The sequence below is a fragment of the Euprymna scolopes genome, chromosome 12 (assembly GCF_053919585.1).
Source record: "Euprymna scolopes isolate OS-2025 chromosome 12, ASM5391958v1, whole genome shotgun sequence".
NCBI classification, from domain to species: domain Eukaryota; kingdom Metazoa; phylum Mollusca; class Cephalopoda; order Sepiida; family Sepiolidae; genus Euprymna; species Euprymna scolopes.
This window is the reverse complement of record NC_136493.1, coordinates 144,624,744-144,641,252: the sequence shown is the minus strand read 5'-3', so window position 1 is coordinate 144,641,252 and position 16,509 is coordinate 144,624,744. Positions and strand designations below refer to the sequence as shown.

Sequence of the window (16,509 nt, the reverse complement as noted above, 5' to 3'; positions counted from 1 at the left end):
ACTGAAAATAAAGTTAAACATAACCACTGCCCAAAGCACCATCTTAGGGGCCTACCTCATATATATGTGAAATTAATGATGCGTCTCCCTAACCTCGCCTTATTAACTGCACCCATGTATTTATTTATTTATTATTTACTATTATTTATTTATCCTAATTTTAATTTATTTACTTGGTATAAATATATACATGTCTGTATATATTTATATATATATATATATATATATATATATATATATATATGCCCAAAGCACCATGTTAGAGACCCACACCGTATATATGTGAAATTAATGATGCGTCTATCTAACCCCGTATTACTAACTACACCCATCTATTGACTTTATTTACTTATTATGACTTATTTATCCTAACTTTAGCTTGTGTACTTAGTATGAAAATATATACATGTCTGTGTGTGTGTGTATATATATATATATATATATATATATATATATATATATATATATATATATATATATATATGTGTGTGTGTGTGGGTGTATATGTCTGTATGTTTATATTTTTATTAATATCTATATTTATGTAATTGTATATACCTGTGTAGGGGTGGATGCGTATGTGTATGTATGTATGTATATGTACATCTACTTCTTACTGGAGATCTATATTTCCACATATATGTATATAGGTAGGTCTGTGCATGTGTATATATATATATATATATATAGATATATATATATATATATATATATATGTGTGTGTGTGTGTGTGAGTGTATATGTGTCTATATATATATATTTTTGAGTGTATATATGTGTATAAGAGTTGTGTGTATGTGTGTCTGCATATGGATCCATGTATGTCTGCATAGAGATTGTTTATATATATATATGTGTGTGCGTGTGTGTGTGTGTCTGTCTATGGATGTGTAGAAATGTACATATATATATATGTATGCATGCATATTTGTGCGTGCATTAACATATGTATTATAAAAAAAAACACTGTAAACTGAAATGGACAAGTCAATGTATAGCGACTACAAAAATTTTTAATGAATCCTGTACCTGTTAAAAGACATGACATCTACATTAACCCTTTCCCTCTCTCTTCCTCTCTTTCCCTCTAGCTCTCCCTCTCTCTCTCATCTACTTAATATACCTTACTGAACACACAAAAGGCAGTTAAAATTTAAAACCTAAAAATTGAAATTCCCCCCCTCCTCCTTACCCCCCTCACTTTTTCTTTTCTTTATCATCCTCTCCCCCACATCCCCCTCCCTATATCCATATATCTCAACCCACGCCTACCTGAATCTGCTACCCCCCCACACACACAATACAATCTAATATATCTTAACCCTCAAAACTGAAATGTTGTCAATACCCGTCTCTCTCCCCCCCCTTATTATCTCCTACCTCAACCCCCCCTTTTTTTGCTCGAATTTCTTCTAAAACACTTCTTCCTAATACTAACAACCACTTCTGCAAGGTCTGACGAGGCTGTTAGATCGTAAACATGGTCTAACATCTGAAATATATGTAACCAAACAGATAAAATGGTAATAAAAAGATAAAACACATATTTGCTCTGCAATAGTATTGAGCACTCTCTTCAGATTTTTTCTAATTACCAGTCTTACCATATATATATATATATATATATATATATATATATACTAGCTGTCTACCTGACTTTACTCAGACAAAGAAAGCTTTTTGCAAAGTCTGACAAACTAAAAGTTAATTTGTTTCAAAATAAATCACCTCTGTAAAAACTGGTGTAAATTATATCGTTTTTTTTTCTGTAATAGAAATCAATAAAAAAAGGAAAAAAAAAAAAGGAAAAAAAATATCTGAACTTACCACAACCTGATAAGAAGAGATGATCTCCAGAAAAGAGAGAATCTGGGGCACCAAATGGACTGCCATCAAGCAGGTAGGTTAAGTGGCCGACAGTATGGCCTGGTGTGAATAGCACTTTGAAACAGAGATGACCAACTTCTAAGGAATCACCATCTTTCAATGTGCTGTAAAAAAAACAAAAAAAAAAAAACATCAAACAAATTATAATAAATAGTATCACAAAGAACTTCGTTGATTCCCTAACATTTGAAATTCACTACATATAAAGTTATTTTGTGGGATTTCAAAGTCAGACCCATATAGCAATCTGTCTGACTCATTGATACCTAATTCAAACCAGCCTTCTTCCTTTTTCTCCTTCAACCATGTTATTGGCAAGAATATATTTCACATCAGTTTCCTTCTGTAAAATATGTATTTTGAGAAAGAAAACTATTCGAATGGCTTGTTTTCTTTAATCACCGATTCATTTTCAAATATTAAAGGGAGACTTTTAATATATCGCTGGTTAAAAATAAAATAATATTCCTTCATTCTAATGAGCAAAAGGGACATAACAGATTTTTTTTCCCGAAGAGTACCTTCCCTTGGAAGAAGCTAACATTCTTAACAGTTCTTTATCTATTAAAAGATTAAAAGTTTTTAAAGCTATTTACTCCCACTAATTTTATAAATAAGAATTAGAAAAATATTTTTTGCTGTATGCATTGTGTATTCGATGACATAAGTTAATGAAAATAGATACAGAGTTAACATATAAATACAACCGTAGACTTTATTTAAAACAAGAAAGAATATTTATACATTTTTTTTTACTGACAATAGCTTTTAGTGCATACACTCGTGCTGTTGAGCTCTGCCGATCGGGTGTGAACTAAGATTAAATATTTTGTTTAAAGTTGTCACTGAGGTAATTCCTGATTGTAAAGTTTGTTTGTTCAGGATTTGTAATGTTTGGGCTTACCTTAATAAAGCTGGAATGTATGCAAAAGTTCTTTTCATTACAGCATCGGTTTGCATGTGTAAGATACTTGGAGCATGTGGCACAGGTGTCCTAGCTGCAAGCCACTTAGGAAAAGAGAGAGAAAGTTGATATCGCCACCTATCGGCTGAAACATGCAACAAGGGCGATAATCATATATGTCTCACAACTGAAAGTGTTGTGCATTGTGTCTATGTGTTCGCTATCCACAAAACTCAGACTAATGTGTCTCCACACATTATTGCAATATAATTAGTTACAATTTATAATAATTCACCTAAATTTAACTGTAGCAATTTTATTTAAAAAGTAACAATATTTTGGTGAAAAAAAATTATAACACTTTCGTTCACTTAATTTAATGATCAAACACTATTACACCTTGCAGTGATATTTCCTTTCTACCCTCATGTGTCTAACATCTGGCAAAATTTCCATAGTGCTTTTTTGCAAGAACTTCCTATCTTTGGAACACGGTACTATGAAACTGCTTTCATGCTGATTACAACTTGGTCATTTTCAAATCTAATATCAATAAATTCTTATATACTGCTCTAACGTTATCAAATGCAGTTCATACCATTAATCAATGTTATTACTTTCATAGTGTTCCTCATCTTCTGACTGAAAATTATTCCCATCTCTTTAATCCTTTTCCTTGGGAGACACTTGGCTTTGTAAAGTGGTGACTATAATCATTAAAAAAAAAAATATATACATATATACACACACACACACACAGCAAAAACGTCTGCACTCATAATTTTTTCAAAAACTGCAAATTTAAGCTAAATTGAATGTAACTGTTTTAACAAATTATATCTCATTTGATTCGCCTTTTATTCTTCTATAATTTTACCTTTTTATATTTGACTTAACTGAAATATTCTAGTATTCACATCAATTTAAAAAAATAACTTCAAATTGAGGAGGCAAAAAAAAAAGTCCACACAATGGAAAATTGTTATTTAAACTTAACTTTAGAACATTAATGCAACACAAATACAACAGAAATAAAATGAACTAGTTAATAGCATAGCCCTTCTGCAATCTTCTGTTAATTCCTTGAATTAGACTGCAACAATACTCCGAGGAAAGGGCATTCCACTTTTCTTTAATTTTTGTCCAAAGTTCTTCCAAATTTGAAATTTTATCATTGTGTAGCTGTTGCTTGATGTAATGCCATATGTTTTCGATAGAATTGAGGTCTGGAGATTGTGCAGGCCAATCCAAACACAAAATATCATGCTCTTCCAGGAACCTCTTGACATTGCCAGCTGTGTGAATGGAAGCATTATCCTACATGAAGATGAGATTATCATCCAAATTCCAACCGAAGTAGGGTAGAAAATGCTCAGTCAACATATTGATGTACTTGGTCGAATTAATTCGACCTTGACAATGAACTATAGGCCTTGGACTATTGGTACTAATAATGCCCCCTCCCCACCAAAACTGAACCTCCACCACCTTGCAGCATTGAAACTGAGCACCTAGGATTAAATTCTTTGTCTTTCCTCTGATTGACGTACTGCCTACCATCACTATTGAATTTGCTTTCGTCGCTAAAAAGCACTTTTGACCAATATGAAGGGTCATGATCTTCATTGCATCTGATGAAGTCCAGACAGCGCTTACAGAAATCATTGGCTTGTGTCTTACAATATATCCTCGCAAATTAAATTCCTTTAATCTGTTCTTGACAGTAGAAAGAGAGCACTTTTGAACAGGATTGCACTGTTGTTAGATTTAGGGAGCCATTTCAAATCTGTTTCTTAAGCTGCAAATCTTAATTGCATTGTCTTCCCTGTTAGAAGTAACTCTAGTATGACCAGATTTAGGGGCATCATGAACACTGCCGGTGTTTTGGTGCTTTTGCGCAGTCTTTCATACTGTTTTCTCATCACATTTCAATCTGCGGCTAATTTCTCAATTGGATAAACCAGAAAGGTGGAGATTAATGAGCTTCTGGCGATCACTAAGAGAAAGTCGTGGCATATGGACTAAATGGTACAAACCTGGAACAACAACAATTACGATTAAAGATGCTTTGTTGCCTGTTGGTGGATATTTTAAACTGATTTATGGGCGATAATTTAAGCGCATTTGTTGTTGTGGACTTTCTTTTTGCTTCCTTAATTTTAAGTTATTTTTTTAAATTGACGCGAACACTAGAATATGTCAATTAAAAGTCAAATATGAACCGGTAAAATTATAGAGGAATAAAAGGCAAAACAAATGAGGTATAGGTTGTTTAAACAGTTACATTAAATTTAGCTTCAATTTGCGTTTTTTTTTTAAATTACAAGTGCAGACTTTTTTTTGCCAGCATTGTGTGTATGTATATATATATATATATATATAACAATTAGAATGTTTGCTAATAACACAGAAAACTGGGGTTCAATCCTTGGCTGAGTCATATCAAAGGCCCAAAAAAGTCATACTTGATTCCACTTTGCTAAACAGTATCATTAAGTGAGGATCAAGGTTAAGTGGGGCAATCAAATGAAAGGATCGGCACTTACCCCTACATTTCTAGAATGAAAAGAATGTTTTTTCAAGAATCTCTTTTAGTTTTATTATCAGTACTTAAAAGTAGTTGTATTTTTGGTTAAAATTTTATTTTTTAAAGCATGATTCCACCACTTTGGCTACAAGTATTAATCGTTCATTTCCTGTGTAGCTTGTTTATATAGGATGGAATGATAAAATTGTTGCCCTAGAGAAGACAACATGATTCCATTTCCATTTAATGAAAACTGTTTTTTTTTTGTTGCAGACCATCTACTAGTTTGCCAGTTATGTACCCAAGACCAATAGGAATCTTCTATCATGTTTGAAAGTGATACAATGTTCAATGAGCAAGATCAGAGATGTGCCACTGTACAACCCATGCTCTCTACTGATCCAAGTTATGACAACAAGACTATTGCCAGTACTCTCAAAATGCAAATCCGGATAGTTCAAGGCTCGAGGGCACAGCTCAACAAAGTTTCCGGCCACAGTTATGGTTTTTGGTGTGGTTTCAAGTGAAGGCCACATCATGCCACATCACATCTTCAAAGACGACTTTAAAGTCAACACCAAAGTGTACCTAGATGTGCTGAGGAGTGTGGTCATCCCCTGGTGCAATCAGGTAGCCACTGGCAGATCCTGGATGTGGCAGCATGATTCGGCACTGGCCTACAAGTCCAAAGAGACCCAGGTTTGGCTTCAGAAGGAGTGCTATGACTTTGTACCCTTCTCTCACTGGCCCCTTTCCTCCCCTTACCTGTATCCGCTAGACAACTTTATTCAGTCATACCTCGACAACATCACCAACATGACCTCCCACAACACTAAAACCAGCCTGATTGCTACCAGCTGCCGAGTATTCGCTGAGCTCCTGCTGGCATTCGTGGAAAAGGCATGCTCCCAGTTCTGGACCCGTATTGAGGCGGTGATTGAGGCTGAATGCAGCTACATTCAACAGATATCAGCTCTACTACATAAGCAAGTTACCTGAATTGATTTTTTCAGCAAAAGTTTTAAAATAGAGCTGTAGTGCTGGTTTCTTTAGGGCAACAAATTTATCGTTCCAGCCTGTAGTATCAGTACTTAATAGTTGTATTTTTGGCTACTTTTAGTTAAAATCTAATTTTTTAAAGCATGGTTCCGCCACTTTGGCTACAAGTATTAATCATTTTTTTGCTTGTTTATATATAATTCAAAATAGTTTCCTTTTTTTCATAATATTTTTAAATATTTTAGGCTTTTTACTTAAATCTTAGAAAGTATCAAGATTTTCCCGAGCATCACCAGTTTATCCTGCACGCTACTGCCTTAAATAAGCCAAAAGACAAAAGTTGTAAAATTTGTTTTATCTTACTTTGTAACATCAGGAACTCTATCAAGATTGCCGCCATATATTTTGACATCAGGATACATTCTCTTCATCTGTCCGTTGCCGCCACTGTGATCCCTACAAAGAGCAAAAAAAGGTGGATTTACAAGACAAAATAAACAAATTTTTTTATTTCAAAAAGCAGTAAAAAGAAATACAGAATTCTAACAAGTGTTTATAGTTAAAGGGAAAAATAGATAGACAACACCTCCACTCTATAATAAAGACCAACGTGCATTTACAACTGAATATTTATATGTGTGTGCGATATTTGTGTGTTCTCTATAGAAAAAAGGTTTAGATAATCTACATAAAATCTAAAAATTTATTCTCATGTGAAATTTACCAGGGAAAACAATGGAAGTGTTCCAGAATCTCTAAGTGCACCCCTAAGGGGAGCTATGGGCACATCATCACCTTTAAAACTTCAAATATGTCCTATTTTGATGGAATTTATATAATATGTATAAAACGATTGTGGATTGGTTGTTTTTGTTTTATGGCATATCAACCCTTTTCAGGTTATTTAATGCCAACTAGTCATTTTAAAGAAAATTTTTTTAATAGAATATATATATTTTTTTTTTCAAGTCGGTTTCTATTCAACCCATAGTTGGGACCCTAACAGGTACTACCACTCTGGGTCAGAGTAGACCTGGGAGCAATGGCAATTAAAGGGTGGCTCCACACTCCCCAAAGTCCGCAAGCTGGGGCCTCACCATCGGATATAGTTTAAGGTCATCGTGGAAGACAATGGAAGAGGTCCCAAATCTTTTACTCTATAAGTGCCAAATTATGAATTTTGGAACACAGTCACTTGTTGTAAGGGACCAAATGTAAGCTATATTTAGCTTAATTTAGCTTTATGCAAAGCAAGTAAAATGGAAGTAGCCCTTTGTGAAAATTTAGCGACTTGAGATTTTTATGAAATTTTAATGATTATTATATATTCATAAATAAATATTCCTGGAATTTCAGTTTCTTTAAAATACTTTAAATGGTCTTTAAGGAGCATAATATGGGCACAATTTCCGATCTAAAAATTCACATATATCAAATTTTCATCCATGTTCATTCATTATATCTTGATTTTAATCCTAGTAAGAGGAAATTAAAATGTTACAAAGCCATTGTATTTACAGGAATTAATTTTACTCGTACTGGGATGGTTATTTTTTATATAGTATCCGGATATTTATGAGAGCTAGTAGCAATGCAGAAACACCAGAATAGTAAAAGAAAGCTTTCAATTTTCTGAAGTACGACTTTCTAGCCGACCTGTAAATGAAGCTTGTGTAGTCTAGTTTGGAGCGTATTATGGTTTGATATAATTTTGAGTGTCGTCCAACTGCACTTTAAAACTTCTGCTCTTGTAGGAAGTTGCTTATGAATAAGGCATTCTTTCCTTTAGGCCAAGTGCTTTCAGGTCTCTTATTATTCCATGTCTGCATGTGGTCTTATAAGCTTTTTCAAGGTCGAAGAATACTGCTGTGAGATGTTCTTTTATAATGAAAGCTTTATGTATAAATGTTTCTAGTCTGACAAGGTGATCAATTGTCCCTCTTTTCTTTCTCTGTTTAAAGGTTGGTTATTAGATTGTTTGCCTCTAAGTACCACACGTCAGTCTATTGTTGATCATTTGTTCTAGTACTTTACTAGTACAGCTGGTTAAAGCAATCGACTCATTTGGTTTGTTGCGACATTTTATTGATTTGTGTGGCCTGTTGTGTTTTTGGGGGGGGGGGGGTTGAAGATAGCAATAATAGTGGCCTGTTTCCAGAGTGTATATGTTTAATAAATTTTTTTATTATTATTACATTTTCACCCCAAACAAGGCACAGTGCCACTTTGATGTCTTGCAGAGATACTATATAGGGAGTATTTGTTTACATTACACTTTCACTTCTGCATGTCAGTACAGTTGGGGAAGCAGGAATATGGAAGGAAATTCCAAAGTCTAGCAGTTCTAGGGAAGAAACTATAAGACATGTTAAAAATGTTAGAGGGGATGGAAGAGTGCAAGTTATTTTCACTTTAGTGCTAAAATATCCAGGGAGCTTGCTAGGAGAAATGATTCTACATCATCTAAGTTAGTTCTAAGTCCATGGATATTTATAAATGCAAGCCTCAAGGAAGGAGGCGAATCATTGTTAGAGTGTGTCTTGTTTGATAGTTAATTTGGATTGAGCTGTCATTTCATGTTATTTCATAGTTTCAGTTTAGGGTGAGAGGTGCTAGACAAAGCGAATATGCATAGCTACCATCATGCAATATAAGTAGACCATCTGCTGATTCCTCATCCACAGGAATGTGGCCTTGGGAATACCCACTAGAGATGAGTGCAGGGTCCCTTTCCATGCGCGACATGGCACTACAAACATCCTGATATTATATGATTGATGATAGAGCAGCCACCCTAAGTGCTACCAAAGAGTTAGGGCTTCTGTACTGTCAATTGGAAACAGCAGCCAGCAACTGTCAAACCGGTACCCTCAAACCTGTCAGACAAGAGTGGCCCAGTTCAATCATGTTAGCAGACATGGTAAACAAGCACCCCCAAAATGCCCAGGTTTAGGGGAAGGGAATGAGGCAGATGTTGCATTCATTGCCCTAGTCAGGAAACAAGGCTAAGCACTGGGTGTTTCTAATATCCCTGTGATCGCACCTCTGCTTTTGGCTAATATGCAAAGAAGGAATATGGAAACTGGGCGATAGAGCCTATCTACTCTTTAAGCAGTTTAGGTTTGCAAACTGGTGATTTGATAGTCAGCAGCTCTAGGTAGGTTGTCGACCAGGACTGAGGAGGCCTCCCTCCCTCGTTTGGTGCCAAGATGTATGAGGTCAGTGGCACAGGTTTACATATCAGTTTTCCTTCTAGATAGATAACCTGACCATATCTACGGATCCATCAGCACAGAGAGGGTTATTCCCACACTTGGTTTCAAAGCCAGGTATTTCTACACCCCTGCATGGGTAGTTAGGATTAATAGAGTTAGTATCAAAGATAATTAGTATCTGCTTTGAAGTTACACGCCTCAAAATAGGATTAAGATTAGAAGATGTGGATTTTTCACATGTTTTGAGTGGAGGTATGTATGAGTATGGAGTATAGATTTAAGGTTAATATCTACTACGGTTCAGCAAAGATTAAATATTGTTTGTGGATTAATAAATACATTGGAAAAGTATAGTATAAAGAGTTAGGGTATGATTCAAAATGTGCTTTAGATGTTAGTGTTCATGTTTAGATGTTAGTGTTCATGTAAAAACAATCACCAGTAGTTTCACAAATATAAGGGAAAGAAAAATATAAAGTTGTTACTTAATATAGATCACTTTAAATCTAAGTACAAACTACGGCTAATAAGTATCTATTTTATAGATACGCTGTGGAATATAAGTTTTTATAGATAAACTATAAATATAAGTTTTTATAGATAAACTATAAATATAAGTTTTTATAGATAAACTATAAATATAAGTTTTTATAGATAAACTATAAATATAAGTTTTTATAGATACGCTGTGGAATATAAGTTAGGCTAATGCATGCCTTAGCAATAAAAATCTACAGATATTTAGTATTTATCGATTTTTAAACAGTCAGCCTTCTAAAAGTTAAGAACCGGAAGCTAAACCCATATCCCAAGGTATGTGCAAAGTATGTGATTTTATAGTAGCTTGGGGAGGAGTGCAACTGGTTAGTTATCCAGTTGGAACAGGAGAGATGATATAACTTATAAGAATACAGTATTATATTAATACTGTATTCTTATAAGTTATATCATCATTAGGATATAGAGAGTTTTGGGTAGAGTTTTGGAGTATAAGGATTTGGAATAATGTTTATCATGCAAAACAGTTGTCTTGCAGGCAAAGTAACTTTTAACTCTACATTCAGAAAAGAATTTGTGTCAGTTTATTTTAGTATCATACATAAGTAACCATATATGGCCAGTATAGGCCTTATATTTAGACATACACTTAGTTAAGGAATGATAATTTATGATTTTCAAAAAGAGTGAAGAAATATAATTAAGAGCAGAAAAACAAGTTTAGATGAAAAATCAATAACTTTACAATTCTTAGCAAATAAGTAATTAATAGTAAAATACTTTCTTTCCACAAAAATTTCAACTTCACATTGTGTTCAGTTAATTTCTATCTGTTTTCAACCTGTAGTCAGTATTTCGGCTGGGGATCATTTTGTGGGTTTTTGGAAATTTATATTTTAATTTTATTTAATATATCTTAACAGGAAATTAAGAAAGGAGTTAAATCTAAGTACATTCTGAAAATTGGTGAAAAACTGGTTAAAAAAAGAATAAAAATATAAATAAGGTATTAACGTATTATTAAAATACAAAGACATGGTTAAGTATTACAAAGTTTAAACTAGTTAAGAATAATAAATAATGCAGAAGAGATAAATGCAGCATCCTTTGAGTCAAAATACCTGACCATTTTCAATTTCGATGTTTCCCGTTTTCTTGGGTGACGGATTTTTAATTACAGATAATTCAAAACATCGAAGAGTGAGAAAAAGAAAGAATCGGTTACTTTTAGAATACATTCCACAAAGAAAAGATTTCAAACTACAAGTCAAGATGGAATAAAAAGTCGAATACACAAACTGTTTGCGATTTTAAGAACGAGTGAATTTCAAAAAATAAATAGAAAAATATCTTATCTTTTATGCTGGAAAAAAATGTCCGTACATTCTGTGGTGGCTGCTCAAACTGAAAAGTTACGTTCCTCAAATTTTTTTCATTTTTTTTTTACATAGGTATCACCATTATCAAGGCCAAGAGGCCACTTGAAGATAAGGGTTAAAGAGTGGACAGTAGAAATTGGACAATATAGTAATCGTTAGTAACGGAAATTCGGTAAATTTGTTAACTTATATGGAATGACTCATTAAAAACTTGTTTACGTTAGACTTGAAGACAATCATATTCTAGTCAGCTTGAGAGCAGGAAAACGGAAGACAATTCCATAGGCGTGCAGTTCTAAGAAAGAAGCTTTGTTCATGGAATCTACGTTTAGGTTTAGGCACAGATAAAGAGTGCAGGGAAACTGTTGATAGTGTTTTCTGCTAGACGGGTGTTTCTTGCGAACATTTAGTGAGGGGGACCATAGATTGGGGCTCAGTCGAGCACTTGCCATGAAAATAATGATAAAGCAGAGACAAACTCGTAACATCTCTTCTGTGATTAAGAGATTGCAGGGAAGAGAAAAGGACATATCATACGAGGCTACGAAGTCTATTTTGAACTCTGTTAAGGCAGGATAAGTCCTTTCTAGCAGCTCCTGCCCAGATGTTTGAAAGGATTTTACTATGCTTTCTATTAATGGAATAGAGGGGGAAGGTGAAAACGCAGATGCTGGGAGCATCTAGATTTGCAGCTGGTTGATTTAAGGAGGAGTTTTCATAACTATAAATTTTTATAGTTAAAATATTTTTCATATTTATATGTACAACTATATAGTTATTATATAGTTAAAATAGTGTTCATATTTATATGTATAACTATATAGTTATTATATATTTAAAATATTGTTCATATTTATATGTATAAATATATAGTTATTATATAGTTAAAATACTGTTCATATTTATATGTATAAATATATAGTTATTATATAGTTAAAATATTGTTCATAAGAATAGGATAAAATGTTTAGGTACGATTCAAAATGATATTTAGAATTAAGATAAAATAAGATGTACGATCTCTGGATATTTGAGTTGATACGGGGGGGGGGGAATTATGCATCTATTCAGTATAGATTTAAGTAGCGATATAACTATGATTGAAGTACATTTCAGTACACGTATAAGCAAAGTAATTAGATATAAATAGCAATATTTATACTATATACGAAATTGTAGATATTAAGTAAATTACTTAATAAAATTCTTCTGTCCTCTAACGTTTAAAGATAAACCCTTGTTTCATTAAATTCAGAAATGTATTTTGAATAATCATTATTAGTAGCTCTTTTTCTTGTATTAATTTGACAGAAGGAAAGGTTAAAATACAGTATTAATGTATATTAGGGTTCGAAAGATTTGAGAGAGCTCTGGGTTAAGTGTTTTAGAAATTCATAATGTATTTTGTCTGGGCTGATAGTTGTATTATGGTTGTATTGTTTTAATTGTTCAGACAATTATTCTCATCTTGGTAGTTATTAGCACAACGTTTCGGTCGATGAATCCTACGATCTTCGTTGGGTGTAAAATTCATGTGTTTTTCAACTAAATAGAATGATAATCCTTTAATGAAAAAGGATGATGTTATTAGTTTCCAGATTGGTTGAAGATTGCCACGTTGAAGGTAAAATCCAATCTGGAACCTAATATCATCATCCTTACATACATACATACATTAATACAAGGATCACCGTTCTATTTGGATACCAAAATCTAATATCCTTTTTTGTTTCAATCCTTATTTTCTTTCTCTATGTTCTTTAAAAAGATTTAATCATTAATATATTTTCTATGTATGTGCTGAATAGCAAAAATTATATCAAAGCAGATTTAATATTTTGCTAATGACTTTTCCTCTGAGGAGATGAGCCTACATCGAAAATCCATGGATTAAGGAAATTACTATATATGTTGTATTCTTTGTTCAAATAATAAATTTTTGTTTTGAAAATTATATTTTTTCTGAATTAAATTTAAATATAAAAACAATAATAATATATATATATATATATATATATATATATATATATATATATACAGAGAGAGAAAGAGAGAGAGAAAGAGAGAGAAATATTTCCGTGTGCTAAACCGTTTTCATCTTAAATTCTACACAATTAGCATAATAGTGAAATGAAACCAATCATTTAATAAGAAACCATAAAAAATGAGTAATTAATTAATTCGATTTTCAAAGTAATATGCAAATTAGTTAACCTTTATGTAGTCGCTCGCATATCCATGACTGAGTATATAAAAAGGTTAGTTTAATAATTTTAAAATAGAAAAACTAAGCTTTTAATATCAACGTCAGAGAGAGAAAAAAATTCAACTATATATATATATATCTACACACACTATTATATAGTTACCATATGTAGTAAAAATAATTTGGTCGTTGTATGAAAGTATAAATAATCTACAATCATGTTTTTAATTTGTATATCACATTTATAATCATAAACATTTTGCAGACTTGAATAAAATAAAAGTGATGATCTACTTAAGATTTGAATCTGATAAAAATCACAGGAAAATTTTTTTTTTTTTTTTACACAATGGTCACCACTTATCAAGGCCCGGAAGCCACTCAGGGATAAGGGTTATTGCAAGTACATTACGTTAGTGTGGAGATTTGATGAAGTGTTTACTTAAGGGGGCGGCCCATTATGAATTTGTTAATGTTGGACTTGAAGACATCCAAGTTGTAGTCAGGTGGGAAGCAGGCAGACGGAACAGAGTTCCACAGGCATGCAGTTCTAAGAAAGAAGCTTTGTTCATGGAATCCACGTTTTGATTTAGGCACAGATAAAGAGTGGGGGAAATTTTTCACAGTGGATTCGGCTAGACGGGTGTTTTTCGTGAAAGATTGACGAGGGGGGACCAGAGATTGGAGTTCAGACGAGCACCTGCCATGGAAATAACGATAAAACAAGGATAGGCTCGCAACGTCTCTTCTGTGGGAGAGAGGTTGCAGGATAGAGAAAAAGGCATCCCCCACTAAGCCACGATATTATTAATATTCGGTTGGTGACAGTAATGTACAAGATAGAGAAAGACAGTTTGCAATTAGAAAGCTTTGAAACAAAAATAAAAACTAAGTATTGTTTAGAAGACGTGTGTGATGTTAAACGTTCCATTTACAAGGCAAATGCAAACTGTCAGCAATGATGGTAGTGCGTTATTTTTTACACGCGGATCATCCCAAAAGTAAAACTTCCTATATTTTAACTAAAAAAATTGAAGAGCTACAAAGACGGGAGTAGTACTATTAAAACGAGTGACCTATTGTACTCTAGAATTTATTTTTCTACATAGTCACCACCATTCTCAATGCATTTTTGGCAGGAATTCAATGACTCATCTCTGCTTCTGATGCACGTCCATAACAGGAGTTGCTTTCTTAGAATCTCACACCATCAATATCTGATGAAACTTTCAGATCATGAATGCATAAGTTCAGTCATCAAATCAATGCAATCTCTTCTAATCCATTTGGGCAGAATAAAAAAATAGGAGACATTACTTTTGGAACACTCTTTGTATATGTCTGTTATATATTTCTAACATTTTAAGAATCTTTTGTATTATTTGGTTTATTTGGATATAAGTGCAAAGTAATAATCAATTCTAAGTGATTGTCTTTGGGAGGTTGAAGGTTTAATTTTCAGTGTAGACGATACTAAAAATATTTATTTTGTGCCTTTGTTGAGTGGCTTGGAAGAATGTTAGGATGGAGAAAGCCACTTGGTAATGTTAGCCATGTTATGAGAGGGCGTTTTCCTTATAGAAAGTATTATGGCATTCCATTTTCCTTATAAAAATGAATAGAATATAAAAATATTCTATTTTGAACGTTTTGGAATAATCAAGAAAATTCTGTGTTATGACATTCCATAGAACATTAAAATATTCTATCTAGAACAATTTCGGAACAATCTGGAATAATCAAGAAAATTCCATGCAGAAACCTATATAAGGACGCTACACTAGCAGCCACGTTAGTTGTTAATCTCTTAAATTGCTGACTTGCTGTTAAGAACTCCAGTAATGTTTCTAGGATAAAAATCCAGCCAAAAGAAACTCTTTAAAAGCCAACCAGCGCATCATTTGAAGAAACTGGAGTTTTGGTATAAAGATTTCTGTATATTTTCTCACTGACCAAAGGACTATTTTTTTATATTCTTCTTATTAAATTTACTGATACATAAAACATTTGATTTGAAGTCAGTAGCTTTTATCTCCTTTTTACCATCAACGCTATAGATCTTATAATCGCTTTCAAAGCTAGTAGCAGTAGTACTAAGAAAGTGTATTTACTTGTAAATAATATTTTTTTTTATGTTAAAATAAGTATTTCTTTATTTTAACTCTGTTATTTTTTTTGTTTTGTTTTTTTACTCGTTCATATCACTGGACAGACACATAACAGCCGTGTATGTATATATCTGACCGAAATTGAATATCAAATAAGAAAATGTTTACCATTTTCCATAAAAAATACAAACATCTCTACTGAAATATAAATAAACATTATTCAAATGGAACACTTGAATATGAAGAGAGTTACGTTTCTGAATTTTTGAGATGAGAACTGATTGTGTTCGGATTCTTTGGGCTACTATTCTCATCTTGAGTGTCAAGTACTATACTCACTACGCCATGGGTCTGTGGCATAGTGGATTTAGTACTTGGTAAAATTCAGTTGTAAAGTTACACTCTTCTGGAGGTTGAAGGTTCAATCCGCAGATCAGGTGACACTCAAAATACAATTACAAATTAATTAGGAATTCTTCCTGGTCATGGCTGATGGAACGAGAGCATGCTATATCCCCTGGATTAAATAAAGGGTTCTGTTCGAAATTCCATACAGATTCCCAAGTTTGACAAAAAGATTTTCGAGTTTAACAAAATACATCTAAAGGAGGTGAGAGTTTACATCCACTGAATGTTGTGAAAATCACACTCAAGATGAGAACAGTAGTCTGAAGAATCCAAATACATATAAGAAAGTTTGGTAAACTTTTGTCAAAAACAGAATGTGGTATCGTAGAGTTCCACCTTAGTTGGCCACTTCTTGTGAAATACAAGAACAGAAAAGGA

At 33.0% G+C, this 16,509-nt stretch overlaps 1 protein-coding gene across 2 annotated transcripts in view; it reads right to left on the bottom strand.

The window, feature by feature from the left end:
• LOC145291524 (putative thioesterase PNKD) overlaps nucleotides 1-16,509 on the bottom strand; it is a 238,241-nt gene that overhangs the window by 21,493 nt on the left and 200,239 nt on the right. For both annotated transcript variants that reach the window (XM_080137513.1, XM_080137512.1), the window contains exons 5-6: nucleotides 6,681-6,773; nucleotides 1,828-1,991 (exon numbers count right to left, since the gene is read on the bottom strand). In XM_080137513.1, the coding sequence (XP_079993639.1) occupies nucleotides 1,828-1,991; nucleotides 6,681-6,773 (257 nt within the window). The remainder of the gene's footprint in view (nucleotides 1-1,827; nucleotides 1,992-6,680; nucleotides 6,774-16,509) is intronic.